The sequence below is a fragment of the Cyprinus carpio genome, chromosome B12, assembly GCF_018340385.1.
Source record: "Cyprinus carpio isolate SPL01 chromosome B12, ASM1834038v1, whole genome shotgun sequence".
NCBI classification, from domain to species: domain Eukaryota; kingdom Metazoa; phylum Chordata; class Actinopteri; order Cypriniformes; family Cyprinidae; genus Cyprinus; species Cyprinus carpio.
In genome coordinates, this window is record NC_056608.1 from 20188068 (window position 1) to 20210400 (window position 22333).

Below are 22333 nucleotides of genomic sequence, written 5' to 3' on the forward strand. Positions count from 1 at the left end.
TAAAGCAAAATTTCTGTTTGATTACAGCTGTGGTTACAGTTACCAAGTGGACTGATGTTGACGTAATAACCACACTAAACAAATGTGACAAACCCAACCACATACATCCTCTCCAGCCGGGTGATTCATAGTGACATACGACTCCGGTGGTCATATTTGCTAACTGACATACAATGAATTGAACATCTTAATATGATAAAAAATAAACTTACATCTGAATAGACCTTAATTTCATTTCTCTGTTTTCAAAACATCTCTTTTGGTTTAAGTTCTACACAGATCTGAAAGGCAAAATGTGTTAAAATTCCCACCATCACACACAAAAAGAGACAAACATAAGCTTATTTTGTACAATATTTCTGCACGCTAAATCTCCCATATCCAGGCAGCAAAGAAAAAAATTGAAGCAGATCTAAACATTCACTCATTCTCACTCTCGCATTGCCTCCAACCATACATCACTTCAGGGATCAAAAAGAGCATAATAACCACAATCGGACAAAATAACATTCAAATGAACTAATAAAATCTAAGTACAAATATTTCAGGGATATGGAAAGCCAAATGGCCCACCTAAAGTTTAAGGCAGGAATATGCATGTTTTGTATATAATAGAGCTGTAAAACCACTACACATTTACACATTTTTACTGTCAGTCTTCCCTTCAAACCTGTTTTTAAAAAGCCACCAAAGTGGTCAAAAAATTCCCATAACTTTTTATAAAAAGGTGATTACTTCCTGACATGCCCTTTATAGTGCTAGCAAACGGGCCGATCAATGGGCTCATATCCAGTGGTAAAACTCTACTCTATAATTGGCATCAAAAGCATTTATCCAGTCCTTTGATCTCAACACGGTGCATATTGCCCTTCTGTAAAAGAGGGACATAATATAATTTAATAATTAACAAAATTCAAAGAAGTAACCTCAAACAGGAAGTAATTGCAGATGGTTTAAATAAGAATCGCAGCTGCAGAGCTTCACAAGTACCTTTGAATGAAACATTGAATTGATGTTTGACAAATTGCTAACTCTGCTAACTAAATTTTGACCCGACTGCATTATGCAAAAAAAACAAAACAAAACAAAGCTATGGTGCAAATAAAGAAAGAGATGAGAAGAGAAAAGAAAAAAAAAAAAGAAGTAAAGTGAAAACAAAAACAACAACAACAACAACAACAAAAAACACGTTTTTAGATTGATATCTTGAAGTCAGATGTTCAGATAATATCTTTCCGTTTAGAATAACATCTAAACACATAGCATGACACGCTGTGCTCACAATCCTTATATAACACAAGATCATATAAGCATATTTTCCACTTATATCTGTTTGACTGGTGCACATTAATCATTTATCTGTCAGAAGCCATTTTAGTTGACTTCAGGTATATGCAGTGTTCAGAAACACCTGTGTTTGATTTGACATTTCTTATAGTGAAGAACACTGACTTTGAAAAAGGTCTTCCGCTGAAGTCATGTTCTTAGGACCATTTTTAGGACCTAACATTTGCCATTATACTGTTATATTAGTTCATCTGCTATATTTAAATCAAGAAAATTAGCTTTAAGCAGAAAATTAGGTTTAATAGGACACAAAACAGACTTACACTGGAATGAATATGATGTGGAATCTCCCTCCATTTAGATACATTCCTGTCCTGTTTTGCCTCTGACATCAGTAATGTATAAATACAGGGGTTTCTGTCTCATTCGTGCCATACTTAGAATGAAAAAAAAAAAAAAAAAAAAAAAAAATTTGTAAGGAAAAAAGGAAAAGAAGAAGGAGTTGTTAATACTTTTTTTGTTGTTGTCATAAAATGATGAAGGAGGTGATTTGTTTTATTATATTATTTGTTTAATGATTGATTGGTTTTTTTATTTTTTCTGAACTTGAGAGAGCAGTGAGACTGTCTGGCTGGAAGCAACAGATACTTTAAACATAACGAGATTTCACAGGTCCGCTGATCTGATTAACCACACTCATTAATCAAACCAGAGCAACAGGATTGGAAACTTTGAGTGACATGCCACATATATGTCCATCAGAGGGTTAAGATGGATTTTCACACATTGTGAGTAAAAAAGAACACAAAAGTATTAAATAATAACACTCATTCTGTGATGGTGATTTTTCCAATTGAACAGAGTTTGGAATATGTTCGTTGGAGCTGAATGTTGTTCCAGGACCAACAAAAGATCTAGGAACACATCCAAGAACACATCCTACCTGGCAAACCCTTTGTTCATTAAAGATAAGATATTATAAAGATGTTGTTCAATTAAGCCTTACAAATTCACAACTCTATTAAATGCTATGTGTATTTATCCTCATTTGTATGAACACACCTTAAGCCCCTGGTCCACATGGAGTTATCCCTAAAATGGTAAATTAATGTAATGTTTTTATCACCTTTTCAACATGTAGCCACCTCTGTTGCTCTCAATGCCAAATGACTCTGTATTAACCAGTTGCAACAAGTTTCCCACTACAAATTTGCCCAGGTTAACCAGAGTTTCATTTCCCATTGACTTCCATTGTATTTTTTTGTCCAAAAAATTAAAGTAAACTTGGAACTGAAACTGTTGAGATACCAAAATAGCTTCTTTTATGTTCTGCTGCAGAAAAATTTCTTACAGGTTTGGAACGACATGATTGTGAGTAAATTTTGACAGAATTTTTTAACCAGCAAGACTGGTTATCCAGCTTCATATGGCTATGTTGGTTTACCAGCTGGACTAGCACCAATAAAATTCAGACTGGTTTGGACAAAAACTCTTTGTATGGAAGGTATAATTCATCAGTTGCTCCTAGTTAAGATGTAGTCATAGTGTCTGTGGTAAAGTCTCAACAGCTAAAGAAATGTGATTTTAAGGACACTTTCACTTAGATTTATCCACTTCCTCTCCTACGTTAGTTACTCATAACCATGAATGCTCTTTTCTCGCACTCTTCAATGTTCAAACCAATAACGTTTGCAGAAAACATAATTTATTTAGGAATATACTGTGTTCAGGCAGACTGAGCATGTGATTGACCTTGTTTATACAGACAGTAAAATCACTTCACGGAAAGGAAAGAGCAAACAACATCATTAAACCTCACAAGAAAGCTGTGCAAGTGCCGTTTAGTTCTCTGCTGGCATCGTGGTGGGTCCCTTAGTCCATTTTCTTTTATCTTCAGTAACTTTGAATAGCCGCGCCAAAGCGAAGTGGTGAAAAATCCAAAGTTCACAGGTACAATGCATTTGCTTGGTTGCACAATCTTTGAAATGTCGTCAGCTTCTATGACGTTATGTCTTGCCAGATGATCAGGAAAGGGAAAATCTGAAAGGTGATGGATTTTTTTGACATCCAGCTCCACCTGAGATGCTGGCAAATATCCGATATCCACTGCTGTTTATTGACGTTAGTGTCCAACTGTTACTGTTTGCTCAGCAGAAGTGCAACCTGAAGCTCAGGATGACATCATAGAGTCAAATCAAATGGAGCAACAAATGACCCCGCCCACCACATTTACACAAACACATCTGCTGCTGACATGAATAGCTCTGAATATGAACGAATCCAGAGCAATAGTATAATAATATCATAGTGAATCAGACTCTTACATATTTGGCCTTCCATAAGTTTCACGAGGGAAAATATACTCGTGCTCAACTTTACAAACAATCTACATTTTACCTCCGGAAAAACATTCAATACACAGATTAGCATGAAGCACTTAATTTGACCATTGGCCTTTTCAGAGCACTGGTGAAAACTGACCTGTGACATCAATAAATGATGCTGGCTTTCCAACTTAAACATGTGATAAGTGCAGGCGGGTCTTTATCAGATCATAGTCTCTAGTCAAATGAACTTTAACCTCTCGTAATCACCGCAGTACTTTGTCTTCTGTGTAAGAACAAAAATACCACAGTCAAAACCACCATTTAGCGTTTGTCTTGATGTGGTCCAAGTGCTGAGATATTCTCCATAGCCTTTTTAAATTCTTTTTCATGTGTCGGTGCTTTTGTCCAGTATTCGTAACTTAGTGTTGGTGTTGTACACTTTTGTGGAACTCGATTAAACAAAAGAACCAATAACAACGAAATGAAAAAGCAAACAAAAGGAATTGTTTGAATAATAAAAAAGTCATGCAGTTTGTTTAGACAGCACAAAAAACCCAAAACAAAGAAAGCTCACTGATGCATTTACATGTCTTTCCAAGTGATTGTCTTTCATTATAAGCGAAACACGCTGAACACACAAGCAAAGAAACAAAACAAAAACCTAAAAAAAAAAAAAAGCTGTGATCAAAGAAAGTATACAAAAATAAAAATCAGCTTGCAATGACAAGTAAAGCACAACAGATCCAGGGCTGATGTTTGTTGTCGTTCTTCTATAGACGTGAGTTTGACCAGCCGTTGGGGAAAGTAAGAGATCCCCTGCCTTGGTTTTGAATTTCCATGTACCGATATCTTCATTCGATCAAACAAAGGAGGAGAAGCCAGCGATGGGGGCCCGGGAGCCAGGGGCCAAGCTGCTTGGGGGCCGATAAAGTGTGCTGTGCTGACTGGGTGGGTTGGAGCTCTGCTGGGATGGAGTGGGAGTCCGGCTGCCCTTGGGTCTAAAAAGACTGCCAGTCTGGGACTGGCTCTGGGGCGTAGGGGAACTGAGCTGTGGGGGGAATGGAGGTAGAGGGGGTAGAGGGGGCAGAGGCGGCGGAGGAGCGCAGGGTTCGGGCTCTCCAGACTCTGACTCGGTGTAGTTGTAGGCCTGTGCTCGGGAGATTCCCTTCTGCTGCCTGCGCCAGGAGTTGTAGTAGGTGGGGTCGCTGATGTAGTGGTTGACGAATGAATGGGTCTTCTGTCGGTTGGGTTCCACCTCGTATTCGCTATCACTGCCCTGGGGTGGAGAAAGAGAGAAAGAATGAGTGATGAAGACAGAATCACTTCAACAATCTCAATTTCAAGAGGGAGATGATTTGAGGAGGTGTCCGGGATCAAGCCACAAAACCAGAAGTCACACTAGAAATAATAATTATTTGTCACTTTGACAGTTGGGTCACACATTTTCTGTCATGCTCTATTTGTATCCATTATTGATTGAATTTTCACATTAATTATTTAAAGAGTTTGGTTCCAAAATGCTATAAATCCATTTTGATTAATTTGAGTAAAATGTGTTTTCTTTACCAAGAAGGTGGCAAGATGAAAAACACTATTTTCTGTTTCAAACTTTCACATAGCAATTTAAGGTTATAATAACATTAAAAATTCAAATCCAGATTTTTTTTTTCAAAGATTATAGAAACTGATTTTTTTTTTCAAAATGCAATAAATCCATTGAATCAATATAAATCATTTTTTCATATTGCAACTGTTGAAAATAGTAAGTTGATCCACATATGACAGCATCTGAACTTGGTCAAAACTAATCTTATACAGTACATTTCTTTCCCACTGCAGAAACCACCACAGGTTCATCAATGCTGTCAAACTTATTATTATTTTGCATGATAATTCTCATGCGCAACTCCTCAGTAAAGCCGGTTCTGTGATTAGTAGTAAATCTCCATCACGTGCTTTCAGATGGGGAGGCAAAAAATTGACTTTTCAATACCGACCACATACAATATTGATTTTGGCGGGAACTCAATTTCAAAAAAAAAAGGCGTTTATCGTGTTTGGGAACCAAACTCTTCATATATACTAATGTTCAAAAGTTTGTGGTCAGTAAGATTGATTTTTTTTTTTTTTTTTTTTTTTTTTTTATAAATTAATACTTTTATTCAGCAAGGATGCATTAAATTGGTCTGTTGATGCTGTTATGAGCTTTCTGTTCTTTAAAGAATCTTGAAAATTCAAGATTCTTGAATTTCCACAAAAGTATTAAGCAGTTCATAAGATTGGTAAAAAAAAAAAATGCTTGTTAAGCACCAAATCGGCATATTAGAATGATTTCTAAAAAAGTCATGTGATGCTTTGCCATGAGCTTTGATGTCATAGGAATAAATTGAATTTTAAAATATATTAAAATGTTATTTTAAATTGTAATAATATTTCATATTACCTAATATCTTGATAATATTATAATATTGCATAATATCTTGGTCAGCATAAGAGACGTCTTTTAAAACATATAAAAACAATTTGAGTGGTAGTAGTGTAAAATATTGTGATAATTATAATTGATAATATTTGTGGGTCTTCATCTTAAGAAGTAACCCAACTATCAGGGAATGCTATTAATATAGTAGCTGTTGCTGAATTGACAAAACTTTGGCTAAAATGGGTGTTAATAAAGATTAACAGAACCGAAATCATGGCTGACAAGTGTGAGTTTGGTGAAAATTATTGTTATTCATTCGATCACAAAACATCTGATATACATTGATCATCATCACTGCATATAGGTAAACCAAACTTCAAGTCACCAGTTCATTACTCAGTCAAATACTGTAAAACCTTACAGTATTTATAATCTAAGGGAACCACTGACAAGCTCTCAAGACCAGAAAAGAACTTGTGTGGCAAGAGCTCATTTAGTTTTATCAAACAGTGTGTTGCAAGTAGTTTTTCTTTTTAATCTGCTTTTGCTAAGTGAAAATGACAACAGACATGACAACAGCCTGAATAAATGAAGAATATGCAATAAATTAATCTATTGGACTGCACTCTCTAATTTCCTTCTCCAAATCATCAAAGCTTTATTTACTGTGGGAGGAAACTACTGAAATTAAACAGACAACATACCTAATTTTTAATCTGTCAAAAATTAACCAAAAAAGAATGAAAAGCCAAAAAGGGAGGGAGGAACCAAAAAAGGCTCTATCTATCATTCAAAAAAACAAACAACAACAACAACAACAACAAAAAAAACTCAATGCTTTATGACAACCAGTGTACCCTCTGTTAATTATATATTATTGTTTTTTGGTGTTGGTTTGTCAATGTGGTGGGGTTTTGACCATGTATGCATGAATCTAATGGAGAGGATAGGAATGGACAAGCACTAGGAAATGACTTCCTGTCAGTCAATGCACAATGCATGTCCTCACCCTTTGAGTTGGAAGAGTATGGAGGCCCCCAGTCTTAAAGGAGAAAACAAGCGCCTCCTAGAGGTAAACAGAGACATGGGGTTTAAAGCAGTGCAGTATGGGCCCTAAGTCATATTTCATGGGACAAACAATTTTTTTTTTTAAAATGGTGCATTACCTTTACAAAAAAATACTGTAATATCAGTTTTGTTTGAAATATTAATTCAATGCAAATTTATTCATAACAAACCCATACGATTATAACAATTTAAACAATAAAATAAAAAATATTCAGTATTAACATTTAGTGTTTGTAATGTATTTCTTTTACTTAAATATGTATTCTTAATTTTATACCTTAACACGTTTGTTTTACATTTTTCTAAAAAATAAATACAATTAAAAAAAAAAAAGATTTATGGAACCTACTGTACAGCATTGGAAAGCATGATTGCATATGTTTATTTTAAAGATACTGTTTGGAAATACAATAAAAAATAAATAAATACCATTATATTTTATCAGCAAGCTAGTACCATGATATTTTTTGTAAGGGTAATGCGGGCTGGAAGTACTTCTTAACACGTTCTGTGACACTTTAATGCGTTTCTTGGAACATCCTCCTACACTCTTTGTTGAGACAGCACTCTGCACTAGAACAATGGACAACTGTATGAAGATCAGCTCTCCATCAATCTTTGTCCTCCACCACCACATTTATTAAAACACCTTCCCTCTTCTCTTTCTGACATATCTGGCTCACACTTCTAGAGCTGGCTGATGGAGTTCACCACAGATGTATCCTAAAGTACCAACCAAGCTTGAATTGCCAAATGGAGAGGGGAAAACTGAAAATAAGGGAGAAGAACCATCTCAGGCTTTTAGGGTTTGCATATCATTTTAATAAAACTCGTCTATCCTCACCACCACTTTCTGCACTCCCTCTGCCAGGAATTCAATTTGGGAATTTCTAAATGCTGCTTTTAGGGGTTGATTCTGATCTTTCTGAATAGCTAGACTCAGGCTCCATTGTTTGACACAATTTTTGAGTCTGTTATTAACAAAAAACTAATTTAATCAAATTTAATCCACTCAGTCTGAGAGCAACACTGTCATTTGAGGTATTTTACTAGGCTATGTGGCAATTTGAAATGAATGAAAACAAACAAACAATCAAACAGAATCTACAGAATTGTCTTGCACTTCTACCTCTCACGGTACTACTGCAAAACACATAGCTGAGACCACTAAATTAAACGTATATATTTTTGGCAAAACAGTTCAACATTTATCCTCGTCTTTCTCTGTTATACAGTAGTGAACATACTAACAATGCTCAGATCTCCCCAGTCCACCATTATTATACATACACACATATGTGAAACACATGCCTCTGTTCAAATTCCAGAGAGGAAAGCAGTTTCCCCCAAACCAGCCCCACATCCCCCTAAAATAAGAGCTGCAGATTTTATGCCAAAGACCTAGTGAATCTCTTTCATCTGTTTTTTTCTTTAAACAGCAAAGACAATTGAGAAAAAAAAAATCTGTATGATAAAATACAGAAAGGCACATTGTTTCGTCTTTCTGTACTTAAGAGAAAATTCCTAAAAAAATCTAATTTTGTTATCTGAATTTCATGGATTCCCCACAAATTTACCACTTAAGTGCTTCTCAATGCAGTTTTAGTCAAAAACGCATTTTTTTTTTTTTTTTTTTTTTTTTGCCAGGTTAATTTTTTTTCCCACATTTTATTCAATGATCAAGATGCATGTCATGTCTGTAATAATACAAACATAATTACAGTCTGTAATTTACATTTACATTTAGTTTAATTTGATAAATTATATATTTTAATGATTTATTTTATTATAGAAAAAAAATGAATTTTTAATAATATATTATTAAATCAAGAATATATATATATATATATATATATATATATATATATATATATATATATATATATATACAGGACTTTTTGGACATTTCACATCCATTTCGCATACATACATGCATAAAGCTCCAAGTATTATTGATTATGGACTTTTCTAGCATCATGCTTCTATTATTGAGCAAGTGGTGATTTCAGCTTCTTAAACAACTGTGTTCTAATTGAGACACATATCAGTCATACCAGCAAAAAAACCTCAATAAGCAGCAAACAATATGCCCTGTAATTCTGCTTTGAAAGCTTTTTTTTGTTCAGTGTGACCTCACAGCGAAGCCAAGCTCAGAAACTAAAGCTGCATGCTGACACGGTGTGTGTCTGTGTGTGTGTGTGTGTGGTCATCAAAACACGTCAGTTGACACAGAGTGCCGTGACCTACTCCTGCCCTCCCCCGCTGACACATGAAGGACGTGACAGCTGTTCTCTCCTCCAAAAATCTTTGTTTGCATTCATCCACTCCTGTTATTCTTTCTTCTCAGTCCAGCTATGGTTCATACCAATACCATTTTCAAGCTTGTTTGTATTTTGATTGTATTGTATAATGTGTTATAGGACTATGTAACAATGGCTTGTGACACTGTAGAAGTTGCAAAAAGAGTACATTGTGATAAAGGCAATGCTGGCACCAAATGAAATGGTAAAAAAAAAAAAAAAAAAAAAAAAACTTGGTTACGATGTCAGTGTGATTCCTGCTTGATATTTATCTTAAAGACCTTCTGTTAAGTAATGCCTTCAAGAAGTTACTAAAGTATGTTTCAGACCACAAAAATCCAAAACAACAAGATATTAAACTAAATAATACTAACAGAATAAAAGCTGATGACAGCTTGTGATGGGTCTGGTTAAAGAAAGCTCAGATGGGAGGATCTAATCTTACTGGAGCTGGTTGTTTGGCATGTATGTTTTGTCTCCTGCAGAGAGAGAGAGAAGGGCAAGATGTTCCCTCCCGGAAAATCACGGTCTGAGTATAGCCCTTGCCCTACAGAAATCCCTTTAAAATGTATGAAACTTCACTTCCTCTGTGGACTTACAGAGACACTATAGCCTGACCTTGTGACAGCTGCAAAAGAAAGACATGGAATCTAAATATGTTTTACACAAGATTATAGGTTGTACGTTATAGGCTGACAGTACTAATGCATCACTAAAGAGGCATTACATGTGTGATATTTTTGTCTAATCTACTCAAAAAGCCTCAAAAATTTCACACAGGCCACTAGATTTAGGTTTAAGGCCAGTGTGACCAACAAAACGAACCCACCCCCACTCATATCTCTACAGAGACGGATGGAGAAATCGTACTGTGGCACAGATATGGATTAACTGAAGGGGAGGAGCGAAGGAAGAGTCTATGTCTCACATTCCACCGATCTATTAGAATACTGAGCACAGCAGGCGATTGGACAGACAAAGATGCACTGTTATTAGGGCTGAGCAATATAGCCAAACATTATATCTTCATACCATTGTAAAGTTTGTAAGAAATGTGTACTTTTATTACTCAGTGGTGCATTGATTAAAAGTGAAAGTAAAGACATTTATAATGTCACAAAGGATTTCTATTTTTAATAAATGCTGATCTTTTGAACTTTCTATTTATCAAATAATCTAAACATATGTACGTAAAATATGCTTTCAACATTAATAATCTTAAGAAATGTTTCTTGAACAGCAAATCAGCATGTTAGAATGATTTCTGAAGGATCATGTGACACTGAAGACAGGAGTAAAGGAGCGCTCACATCACCTCGGTGTGAAAAGATGGATCTCAAAATCTCACGAAGGGACTCATTAACAACTATCACAAAACAGAAAGACAGTCATGGATCATCCAGGAAACAACACAGATTATTACATTTCAAGGGTATGTAAACTTTTGAACAGGGTCAGTTTTATAAATTCAGTTATAATTTTGTATTGTGGAGAATACACTCTTAAAAATAAAGGTGCTTCAAAAGGTTCTTCAAGCGATGCCATAGAAGAACCATTTTTGGTTCCACAAAGAACCATTCAGTCAAATGTTCTTTAAAGAACCATCTCTTTCTTAACTTTTTAGAATCTGAAGAACCTTCTTTTGCCACAAAGAACCTTTTGTGAAACAGAAAGGTTCTTCATATGTTAAAGGTTCTTTATGGAACCATTTAGACAAAAAGGTTCTTCTATGGCATTGTGAAGCACCTTTATTTTTAAGAGTGTATATATTCATCTGTTATGTGAGATAGCTTATTCAGGACATTATTAAATAAAGAGTAACATGCAATTTTCATGATCCTTAATTATATTATATTATGCAAGGGGCATGTAAATTTATGAGCACAACTTGTATGTACTGTATTTACTCTAAAATTAATTCAAATGTTTTTTTTTTCTCCAAATGGAGGGATCAGTTCCAAACAGAATATGTAACCAAAAACACAAAAAAATGTTTAAATGTATTAAATATAATACAGTACAAATCTACTTTAATTTTTTTTTTTTTTTTTTGGATTTAAAAAAAAAGTCATTTTACTAATCTAACATTTAAGGTTATTTAATAATTTTTAATCACATATTAAATATAATTTTTATATATGAAAAAAAAAACCCTACTTGCCAAATTCCAAATTCCTAGGTTACTTTTGCTTAGTTAAAGTTTTTAGGTTTACATTTGGCTATACTATTCCCTACTACAACATAAGAGTGACTGATGAGAAGCAAAAACTTTCCATGAGAAAGAACGCCCACAAGCTACAGTATTTGAGGCTCTCACTGGGAAGAATCTCACAGTGATGCTGGGATGATCATCACAGAGCCAATTAAAACAAAGATGCTTTGACATGGAAGGCTGCCCTAACAATCCCTGCTGTTAGCTGCAGCCTTAGTGCCAGCGTTTCCAACAAAAACCAAAAGCAGCTTAAAATCAGATTTTTAAAACAAACTTTGTGTCCATTCAACACACTCAAATGACTAGACAGAATTACACCTGTCCAACATCTCATCATCTCCCATGTGTTCATTTAAACCCAGAGCTGGCTCAGCTAGGTGCCATATTTGTTGGCTTGCCAAATGAATTTGAGCTGTTGTTAAGAGTCCCTGAACAATGTCAGTATTATACGTCTCTGTGGCGGCTCTGGCTCTTTTGGAGACAGCTCAATGGATCTGCAATAGCCTGGAGTTATCCGTTCAATAAAACTTCAGAGAGATTCCAGCCTCTCTCTTCACTCTGCTCGATGGCGATGATACCAGACTTTAGCAGGAGCAGAAGGGGAACAGGAGATGCTCTGTTTCCAACCAGGAGTCAAAGGTGGCCGGATGCTAGCAGTCTAGAAGGTGGTGGCAGGAGGTGTCAGCGAAGAGCAAGGAGACGGAAAGTTTAGAGCCTTTGTTTGACATGATGTGCATTTTGGGAGGTACTGGTGACAGTGCATAAATTTTTTAATGAAATGAAATGCTTGAAATCCTTTGGGAAATAAACTATTTCCCACTAATAAATATTTAAATAAATATATATTTTTATTAGTAAGAATAAGAAAGAAAGAACTACAGAAAAAAATTCTGGCTCAAAAATGGGATTGTATTAACTACATTTAAAGCTGAAATATGTACACCTAAGACTCTGAATCAATAATAATAATAATAATAATAAAAATTACAAATAATACAAATAATAATAATAATATATATATATATATATAACACAAAACAAAACAAAAACAAAAACAAAAACAATAATATATTAATAAAAATAAAATAAATAAAAATAAAATAAAAATAAAACAATATAAATAAAACAAAACAAAACAAAACAAAACAACTAATTAGCCAATGTGTTACATACAAATTAAATTAAATTAAATTAAATTAAATTAAATTAAATTAAATTAAATTAAATTAAATTAAATTAGTGAGCCATAACATTTTTTGTTATACCGTGAAAAAGTTATAAATAACTTTTTGTGTTATATTGGGAAATGCTTATTACAAATTGCAAGCAACATGAGTGAACCTTGTTACAATAATGATTCTACTTAATCTACCTCAAAGACTTCATTAAATATCCACTCCACAAATCATAGGAGCCATGATGATTCTGAAAACAACTAAAAATAGATTAATATTGCTCAGCCGTGTTTCACTGGAAAGATAAAACTGTTATTGTGAAGAAAACAGCGTGATGTGTGTTTCCTGCTCTCTTTGCCAGTCTGCGAGTTTGATTTAGTAAATGCCAATGCTAGACTTTCACACAACCCAAACTGAATGGTTTCTTCTCATCATGCCAGCTAAATGGTCACTTGAGAGAAGTGGAGAGAGTCCAACCAAAGCCTTCCAGTTCTCACACTTTAATCTTTATGTGTCTATGTGAGTATTTGTTTGATGTTATAATTCCTGTGTGCTGCACACTGTGTTTTGTTCTACTACAGATTTTCCAAACTGTGCCTCAGGACACAAAGTCTGGAGAGAATGAACTAGGATGCAGCAGAATGTTCTGGACATGACAAAAAAAAAAAAAAAAAAAAAAAAAACACCCACAGGACCTAGCCTGGATTGAAGCCATGCGCAAGTAAGATCTCAATTAGGGTATAACAGACCTTTCCTGCAGGGCTGTATCCTACTTTTGAGAAAGTTTCATCACAGGGAGTCTTGTCCTAATAAAAGTGTGTGATAAGGGAATTTCTAAATGAACGTGACTAGATTTAGCATTAGAAATTCTGCTTGGAGGTTAAAGCGACAGTTTACCCAAAAATGCCCTCACGTTGTTTTCAGAATTTTTATGGAACACAAAAGGAGATTTTATTTTTTTAGATACTGGTTGCTCTTTCCCATAATTGCAATGCGAACTGGAGCTTTCAGGTTTTAGAAAGGAGGCAAAAGCACCATAATCAGAAAAGCATAAAAAAAGTTGTCCATATATGCATATTTATTTACTTTAATTGGTATTAGTAATGTTGTTTTCAGGTTTTTGGTCTGATACTGCTCCATTGCACTTGAATTATGGGGCGTGTCTTAACCGAACCAGTAAAAAAAAAACTCTGCACTCAATTGGATAGACCTACAACCAATCAGAACAACGCAGTAAGTGACGTATGTTGAGCAACGCATAGTTGTCAACAGAGTTCAACTGCACGCACGCACGCTGGAACTGGAAGAAGTAGGAAAGTGTAAATGATCTTTGCCGCTGTTGTAAAAAGAACTTTAAGAATTCGCGGAGTACTTATAAGCACGAATAACATTTTTGAGAGAAACACAAAAGGTGCATGTATATATGAACAAGTTCTCTGTTTAGGATTAGATCTCGACAATAATGAAAATGAAAATAAATCTTATCGCATTTGTCGGCCCTGTCTCAACTTTATTACACGGTTGCAACGCGACTTGACTAACTTTAAAAAATGGAAAGACGACAAAAGAGACAAGGCTGAAGAAGCGTGTTCATCTGAGGCTTCAGAGAAAAGAGATCGTGAGCCTACCTTCCAAGACGCCCTATCTTACGTAACCGTAGATAGCCTGTCCATCATCGATTAAAGCCCGCCCTGGCAATTTGATTGGCTCTGCCTTCTGGGAGCCGAGCATAATTACTCCTAAATGGATCGAGTCCCGACCGAACTTCCCGTCCAAAAAATGTTGTGGGCGGGGTTCGGGCTGGCACCCAGGCTAAATATTTGATTGGTTATGAATTTTGTGAGTATATGTGAAGTGAGGGTGAGTAATTGAGGACAGATATATTGGGTGAACTGTCCCTTTAACATATATTAACAGACACAGACCGACAGTCTCATTCCAGAACATTGGTTACCTGTGAATCTGAGATCTCTGATGGTTTCTCTGTGAGGCTGCTGCTCTCTGCTGGGATCAGGTCATTGTACTTGGTGCTGACGTCCTCATCTGAGTAGTGCAGACTGCCTGGACTGGGTCGAGGAGGTGACCTGAGCGAAAATACGGCACAACACCATTTTTATAAGAACAGGATGAATACTGTCTAAATGCCAACTTCATTATTTTTACTTGAATTTTTTTTTTATTTTTTATTTTTACTTATTTTACAATAGTGTATGTATGTATATGTATATATGAATTCATTAATAAATAAATATTTCACCATACACACACACACACACACACACATATATACCTATATACACATATATATACACAGATATTAGATATTGCTGTGTGTGTATATATATATATATATATATATATATATATATATATATATATATATATATATATATATATATATATATATATAATATCTGACAGTATGAAGCATCTTTAGAAATGGTTTGGCAGTAATTCCAGCTGCAGACACTTGTGTCTTTGTTAGGTGAATGAAGTACAGTATGTGTTTGTATTGAGAGGGGATTCTTTATGAGCATCATGGGACCACTGTAAGATGCCAGCTCCAAGGGTTTTCTGCATAATTAAGTCTCTGTGATACAGTAGTGGAGAGCAGCTAAGAAAAAAAAAAATCTGGACTATGCTTCAGCTATTAAAAATATAAAAACCTCTTTTACTGACTGCGGTTTTCAGCCTGAAAACCTGAAATATTTATATTACTTTATGACTATGAGTTTACTGTAAGTGTTTTCTACAAGTGTCACTATGTTTTTTTTTCAGAACCTAAAAAGTGTCATTTTCTCTGCCACCAATACTGAACCATTCCAAAACAAACTCCACATCCATGTTTGCAGTCTATTTGTGTGTCAAGTTATTTGCACTTTTCTTTTTTCATACCTGAATTCATGATGCAAAGGAAACACAAACCTAGTTGCTGAATACATAAATATAATAGAAATATATAACTACTGCAAACTGCATACTCCTCCAACGTATCATCGTCATTTATTTATCTTATATTTGTCTTAGATTTTCATTCTAAAAAAAAAAAGATACAAGCATGCGAGTGTGCTTGTGACTGCTGAAACACTGCAGATTTTGCTGATGTGTGTGTGTGCTGTAAACAAGCCTGGTCAGCTCTTTACAGTCCAGAACGGTAAAATCTCAAATGCAGAGTTAAAGCACACCACATAGTTCCCCTGCCTTTAAAAACAACACTCTTCATATCACTGATATAAGGCCGTGGTCTCTCATATCTTTCGCTGCCTTGGCACCTTCATTCTAATGTTTATTATTTCTATTAATGTTTCTACATGTAATTATGTATTGCCATTTTTTATTAACACAACACACTGAAGAACTACCCCAAAACTTTCAAGTCAAAAACAAATGGAAAACACATGCTGTATGCTACCCAAACTTTTGCTCCAATTTTGTTTGAGAAACAACTGACATGTCATGACAGACAGTCAGAAGAATCTTAAAAGAAAGACCCGCTTTTAGATCTCAAATCACAGACCTCCTGTGTACCTGTGTACCTGTGTATCCTGCCAGCATCTTGAGAAGAGAAGCTATTTGTATTGTGTTACTTAAGTTATGGAATGTCATAACTATTGACGTGTTTGTATTTTTTTACTTAAGCTACGGAATGGTGGGCATACTCAGCCGTCTGATTTTCACCATTTGTATTGTGTTACTTAAGCTACGGAATGTCATAACTATCATTCACCATCCTGATCCTCTCAGCCAGTGAGCCCACAGTCGAACTCAGGCTCTGTAGACCCTCCTCCCGGGAGAGAACAAAGCCTGTGGAACTTCCTCTTCACATTCCTCCCACACCTCTCCCTTAATCTGCAGCCAGAGGAAAGAGCCTGGCATCTCCTCAAAGACTAGAGGACCTTTGATTCTTCTCAAGGTGACCCAGGATGAAGAGGAGCAGAGGCTGAGAACTAAGCAGTGATAATAGGGCAGATTTCTCAAATGGAACGGGATCTACACACCTGGCGCACCTGGATTTATTGCTACATGTGTGAGCACCTATTCATGGCACTGCTTGACAATTCTCAAAATATAACACATTGCAATATTTAACTTCTATGTGCAACTTAAAAATAACCAATAAAATAATTTTAAATAAATAAATAAGATAAGATAAAAAAATACAAAAAATAAATTAAATTAAATAATAAAAAAAAAATGCTAATGCAATTTCTAATGCAGTACCTATGCAACCAAATCCATATTTTCGTAAAATTAACTGACATTAAGCATAGTATTAGTTGCAATAATAAATGTCTTGTGCATATATTTTAAAACAATCCCGTTTCAGAAGGAACGATGGCAGTATAGGTGAGGTCATGAACCAGAATCTGTTATTGCACTTAGCCTGTGACTTGTCAGAGAGAAATGCTCTTATTAGTGGAAACAGAAACTTTTTATATTGAGTTTTATGATGGAAAGTAGGATCTTATGAAGGTAGAGCCATTTGCTAATCCCATCAGTTTTTCCATGATGAATGAGAAACTCCTAGATTTTGGGCTGTTTTTCCCTCATTATTGCCACGTGGTTAAAGCTTTATGGGAGTTTAATAGTTCTATGTGCAAAGTACAAAATAAGCACATATGATAATTGATTTACTACTTCATATAAAATTATCAAACCTACTGGGCAAAGTGACAGGTGAACATTAGCGTATTAAATTGCTGCACTTAGACTGAGCAATTTTTATTTATTTGCATTTATTTTTTTTTTTGGACAGAGTCATTTTTTGTTATGTTTATTTTTTTTGTAATACATGCTCATATTAAAAACCCTAAAAACCTGCATGCTTATATTAAAAACCTTGAAAAACTGAGACAAAGGAAGAAACTTTCACTGACCTGGTGTAGACGCCATTTTTGCGGCAGAAGGAATTTTTGACAGACAGTCGTCGATTGTTCAGTTCCAAGGCAGGGAAGCGGCTCTCGTCCAGACTGACCATCTCTCCATGTGTCAGTGCATTGCAGTTGGAATTGTTGCCTGTATGGATGAGATATGGAGACATTAAGAAATCATTAAGACATACAGTAGTTTGGACCTAAAGTGAGATCTGCTGAAGATGGTCTTACTAAATTAATTGAAACAGAAATTAATTTTGTCATGGGGGTCAATCATGATAACAGGATGCAATGCCACCAAAACCACAAGGCCATAAACCAAATAACCTCTAAACCTTTTCTATTTTTGGAGCTGAACACCCTCATTAAGATAAAACAGTTCTGGGCTGGCAGATGGCGTTGTGTGAATGGTGTGTATGTGTGTGTGTGTGTGTGTGTTTGACATTTATGTGATGGAGTGTGTTTTTGTGTGGAAGCACAAACTGGGCCTCTCATGCTCCCTCAGTTTGTTTAACATGCTTAGTGACCCACATGACTGTCCCAACCCTCAGTGCTGTTGTGGTCTGCCTGTCCTGCTCTTACTACAGAAATGCTGACCACACACTTACACACACATACCATACTGATGATGTCACAGCAACAACAATGCTGTTTCATTCATCAGGCCTCTCCCTGAATGACCCTTTGACAAACAAACACACACAAACACAAACACACACACACACACACACACACACACACACACACACACACAGAACGATAGAACCATAGAACAGTAACGATAGAATGATAGATAGAACGACAGATAGATACTGTAGATGATGGATGGAAGGATACAAACTTGTATACATCAGTGGATACATACCTGAGTCAGACTTCTTGGCATATTTCTTGCTCTGGCCTCTGATGATGAGGATGAAAACCAGAAGCAGGATGAAAATGAGGCCGACCAGAGCCACCACCACCAGAAACCACCATTCCTCATAGAACGGAGCCACTTTTTGTGCTGCAATTAAAAACAGATGCATATTTAATTAGAATAATTGGTATGATTTCAGATCGATTTTCACTTGTTCTAACTTTGAGGAACTAACCTGATATAGATGGTGACGGTTGGCTTGGAGACCCATACCCATAATCATTCACCCCGATGACCCGGAAGTCATAGCTGACTCCCTGTTTCAAGATATCCATGTTGAAGGTGTACGATGTCACTTCCTTGGGAATGTCCTTGATTAAGATGTCCCACAAGCCTTCATCTGGAACATTTTTAAGAAATAAAAATGCCTAGTCATCCATAGTCGCATAGTTTATATCAGTCATATGTACTATGAGTCTGACGACATTAGAGCAACACAACTATGAAAATCATGTCATTATTTACTCACCTTCATGTCATTTCAAATCCATTTACAAGTTTGAAACAACATGGATGGGAGTGAAAAATGTTATTTATTACCAAATGTTAATTTGGGGATGGACTGTGTCTTTAAGAAGGCACAGTTTTTGTGTGTGTGTTTAACACTGCAGCAGCTGTCAGGGCTAATAATTCAGAGTCCTCATCAAATAAAATTTGATCACAGTATAGATCACATGTAATTTCAGCTATGTCTAATGTGTTTAATGTGCTACCGAGAACCTCCAAGTGCCTTCAGCTAGCAGTGCAGAGAGACAGAAAAATAGAGCTGGTTTCATGTGCCAGGCCTGCTAGAGAAATTACAGGGAGAGATCTTCAGGGCAGAGAGTGAAAATAATATTCCACCTCTACGGCACATCAACGACATGCAAAGATGGCCTGGCACACATCACACTAATATATGGGTCTTTGACACACACAGTTTCTTTAAATCAATCCCATCTGCTCCTCCTCCAGAACTAACTCTTTTCTCATTCGAGCACAGCTTCTCTTCAGTCACTGAGGAAATCTGATCTGCTTTGTCTCACATCAATATATCTCCTTCATCGGACACAAGCTGCCGTCAGCATCTTTTATCCAGACTGACGCATATGGAATCACTCTTCATTGTTTGGGAGAATTTGTATCTAGAAGTTTAGTTGATGAATATGCTGCCAAACGGATCTCATGCTAAGCGTGGGCCTTAAAGTCAGAGACACTGGTTTACTCATTTACTTGAATACAAGTCTTGAGTTGGCTCTTTTAAATCAGAAGACAATGCTATTTTTCACTGTAAAACCATAACGATTTCAGTTTAGCCCATTTCTGTTCAGTTTTATTTTTGTAACTTTTTATGGATAGATGAACTGGACACATTGCAAACCGAGTTTCATTAAAGAGTTCCAAGACTCTATGGGGGGCTGCACAGTTTAGGGAAAAAATATAACTGCCATCTTTCTGATAAAAATTGTAATTTAAAATGCGATTACAAAATAAAACAAAAACCCTAAGAAAATTCTGTTTGCTGGGCCTGTTTGTAGGACTGCACAATTTAGCAAAAAAATGTGTGATTGCACACAAATATGACTATAAAATAATAAATAATAATGATAATTCCTAAATAGAAATATTAAACAAAATATGTACTATTTCAGTGTAAAATATAACAATGAGTACTTATGAAATAAATAATAACAATAATATTATACTATCAACTGCAAAATTACAATACTAATATTCCAGGCTCCTAATTTCTTCATTTCTTCAAATCTCTGAAGATTGTGTTCCAAATGCACCTTATAAAAGTAGATGGAGTGATAAATTCAGATGGAGCAGCATTCACTGTGAACTGAGCTGCTCTGAAACACGGAAAACACTGGATCATGAACTGCTCGCGTGTAAATGAACACAGAGCCGCACTTCACTCTGGAAAATTGTAAGTGCACAGAACGTGACAATTTCTATTCTATTTTTAGCATTTGGACACTTTTCATAAACACACAGGAAAGAAATGAGATTAAGACAAAAGGAAGGTAATTGGTACACACGAACCTGCAACTTCCATATGAGCACTGAGGTTCATCACGCTTAGAGTGTGTGTTTGCCACTAGGCCATGCTTAATTTCCAGTCTGCAAAGTGCAAATAATCTCACCTGAGGGCCTGGCCTCAATAACATAACGGGTGATAGGTGCTCGCCCGGGATCCCCATTGGTCCAGTGGATGGTGAGGGCGGAGCCATATCGAGAGATGTAGGGCTCACCGGGAGGGCCCGGGGCTCCTGATCACATAGAAGCAATGGGATTTTATGAACTTGGCTGAAACTGTAAGGAGGCATGGAGAAAGCATGCAGACAGACCTTCTCCAGGTCCTGTGGTGATGTTGGCCTCCACCTCCGGACCGTAGGTGAAGGTTTTGGCGCGAATGCGGAAGTTGTACGTGACGCCATCCGCCAGGTCTTTGATTTTCAGCCACAAGGGGGCGTTCCCCTTCACGTCCACTGTCACGATCTTACTGACGCCTGGGGGGGAGGGGGAGTGAAGACAGTCGACACAGGCCACTGAGGACTCTAGACAGACACACTACTTTTAGTTCAGGCAACAGGAGCTCAACACACACCCGCACGTGGGCGTAGATCTCAACAATATTGTTGGCCCCTGAATAATGATCGCAAGGTCCAAAATTAACACTCATCAAGTGCTAAATGAAAGCAAAATGGCTTTAGCCAGTTAATAAGAATTTGGCTGATAATTTTATTAGGCAATTTTATTCTTATAATTTTATACTTCAAGTAATTTGATTATTTTTGTAGTGTTTAATATGACTTGAAATAGAGATAATTTGATGTGCATTGTACATTTTTATCATGTATCATGTTCCATAAAGATATTTTGAAAATTTCCTACCGTAAATATATAAAAACTTAATTTTTGGTTAGTAATATGCATAGCTAAGGACTTCATTTGGACAACTTTAAAGGCGATTTTCTCAATATTTAGATTTTTTTGCACCCTCAGATTCCAGATTTTCAAATAGCTGTATCTCAGCCAAATATGATGTATAAATCTCAATTTAAAAAAAACAAAAAAAAAACAAAACAAAAAAAAAGGACTCTTATGACTGGTTATGTGGTCCAGGGTAACATATAAAGAATACAATAAAGGAGTTCAAGGCGCTGTTTCAACAGAGAATAGTTTACGTTTGTTAATGTTAACTAAAACTATTAATTTTATATTAATTAATTTATAAAAAGATAATAATTCAATAATTGTTAAAGCTAATATAAAATATAAATATTAGATGAAAAATTTAACTTAAAAATTTAACTTAAAAATAAAATAATCAACTAAAATTAAAACTAAAATGTAAAATAACAATGTAAAAACTAAATTAAATAAAGATATTAAATAAAGATATTAAACAAACACTAAGAAAAAAAATGACAAAAGCACATAACTAAATTACTAAAACAAACTAAATTAAGATAAAAAATGAAATATAAAAATCTAATTCAAAATAGTATTAAACATTATAATAGTACATAAATTATACTGTATTATAATAATATTGTTTGTAAGTGATAGCGCAAAATTACCTGTGCTGTTTGTCATAAATAAGCAAACACAATAGCTACATAATTTTAAACGACAGCTAAATTAATATAAATATTTAAAAAATTAAAATAATGCAAAATTTCATGGGCAGTTAAAATATTTATAGATGGTAACTTTACAATTAACCCACCACTGGCAAGTGTTAATTGTGGACCCCGACT

The 22333-nt window shown here is 35.5% G+C and overlaps 1 protein-coding gene across 6 annotated transcripts in view; it reads right to left on the reverse strand.

Moving 5' to 3' along the window:
* Positions 1 to 2970: 2970 nt before the first annotated feature.
* The window catches only part of LOC109075077 (protein sidekick-2-like), a 276827-nt gene continuing 257464 nt past the window's right edge, over positions 2971 to 22333 (reverse strand). The window contains exons 39-47 of one of the 6 annotated variants that reach the window (XM_042735927.1): positions 20918 to 21079; positions 20714 to 20839; positions 18760 to 18924; positions 18531 to 18671; positions 17669 to 17807; positions 14746 to 14875; positions 13541 to 13597; positions 7046 to 7102; positions 2971 to 4890 (exon numbers count right to left, since the gene is read on the reverse strand). In XM_042735927.1, coding sequence (XP_042591861.1) covers positions 4474 to 4890; positions 7046 to 7102; positions 13541 to 13597; positions 14746 to 14875; positions 17669 to 17807; positions 18531 to 18671; positions 18760 to 18924; positions 20714 to 20839; positions 20918 to 21079 — 1394 coding nt within the window. In that variant the 3' untranslated portion in view covers positions 2971 to 4473. Of the gene's footprint in view, positions 4891 to 7045; positions 7103 to 13540; positions 13598 to 14745; positions 14876 to 17668; positions 17808 to 18530; positions 18672 to 18759; positions 18925 to 20713; positions 20840 to 20917; positions 21128 to 22333 lie in introns of all 6 variants that reach the window. The other 5 variants (XM_042735926.1, XM_042735929.1, XM_042735928.1 and 2 more) reach the window with 5 other exon arrangements.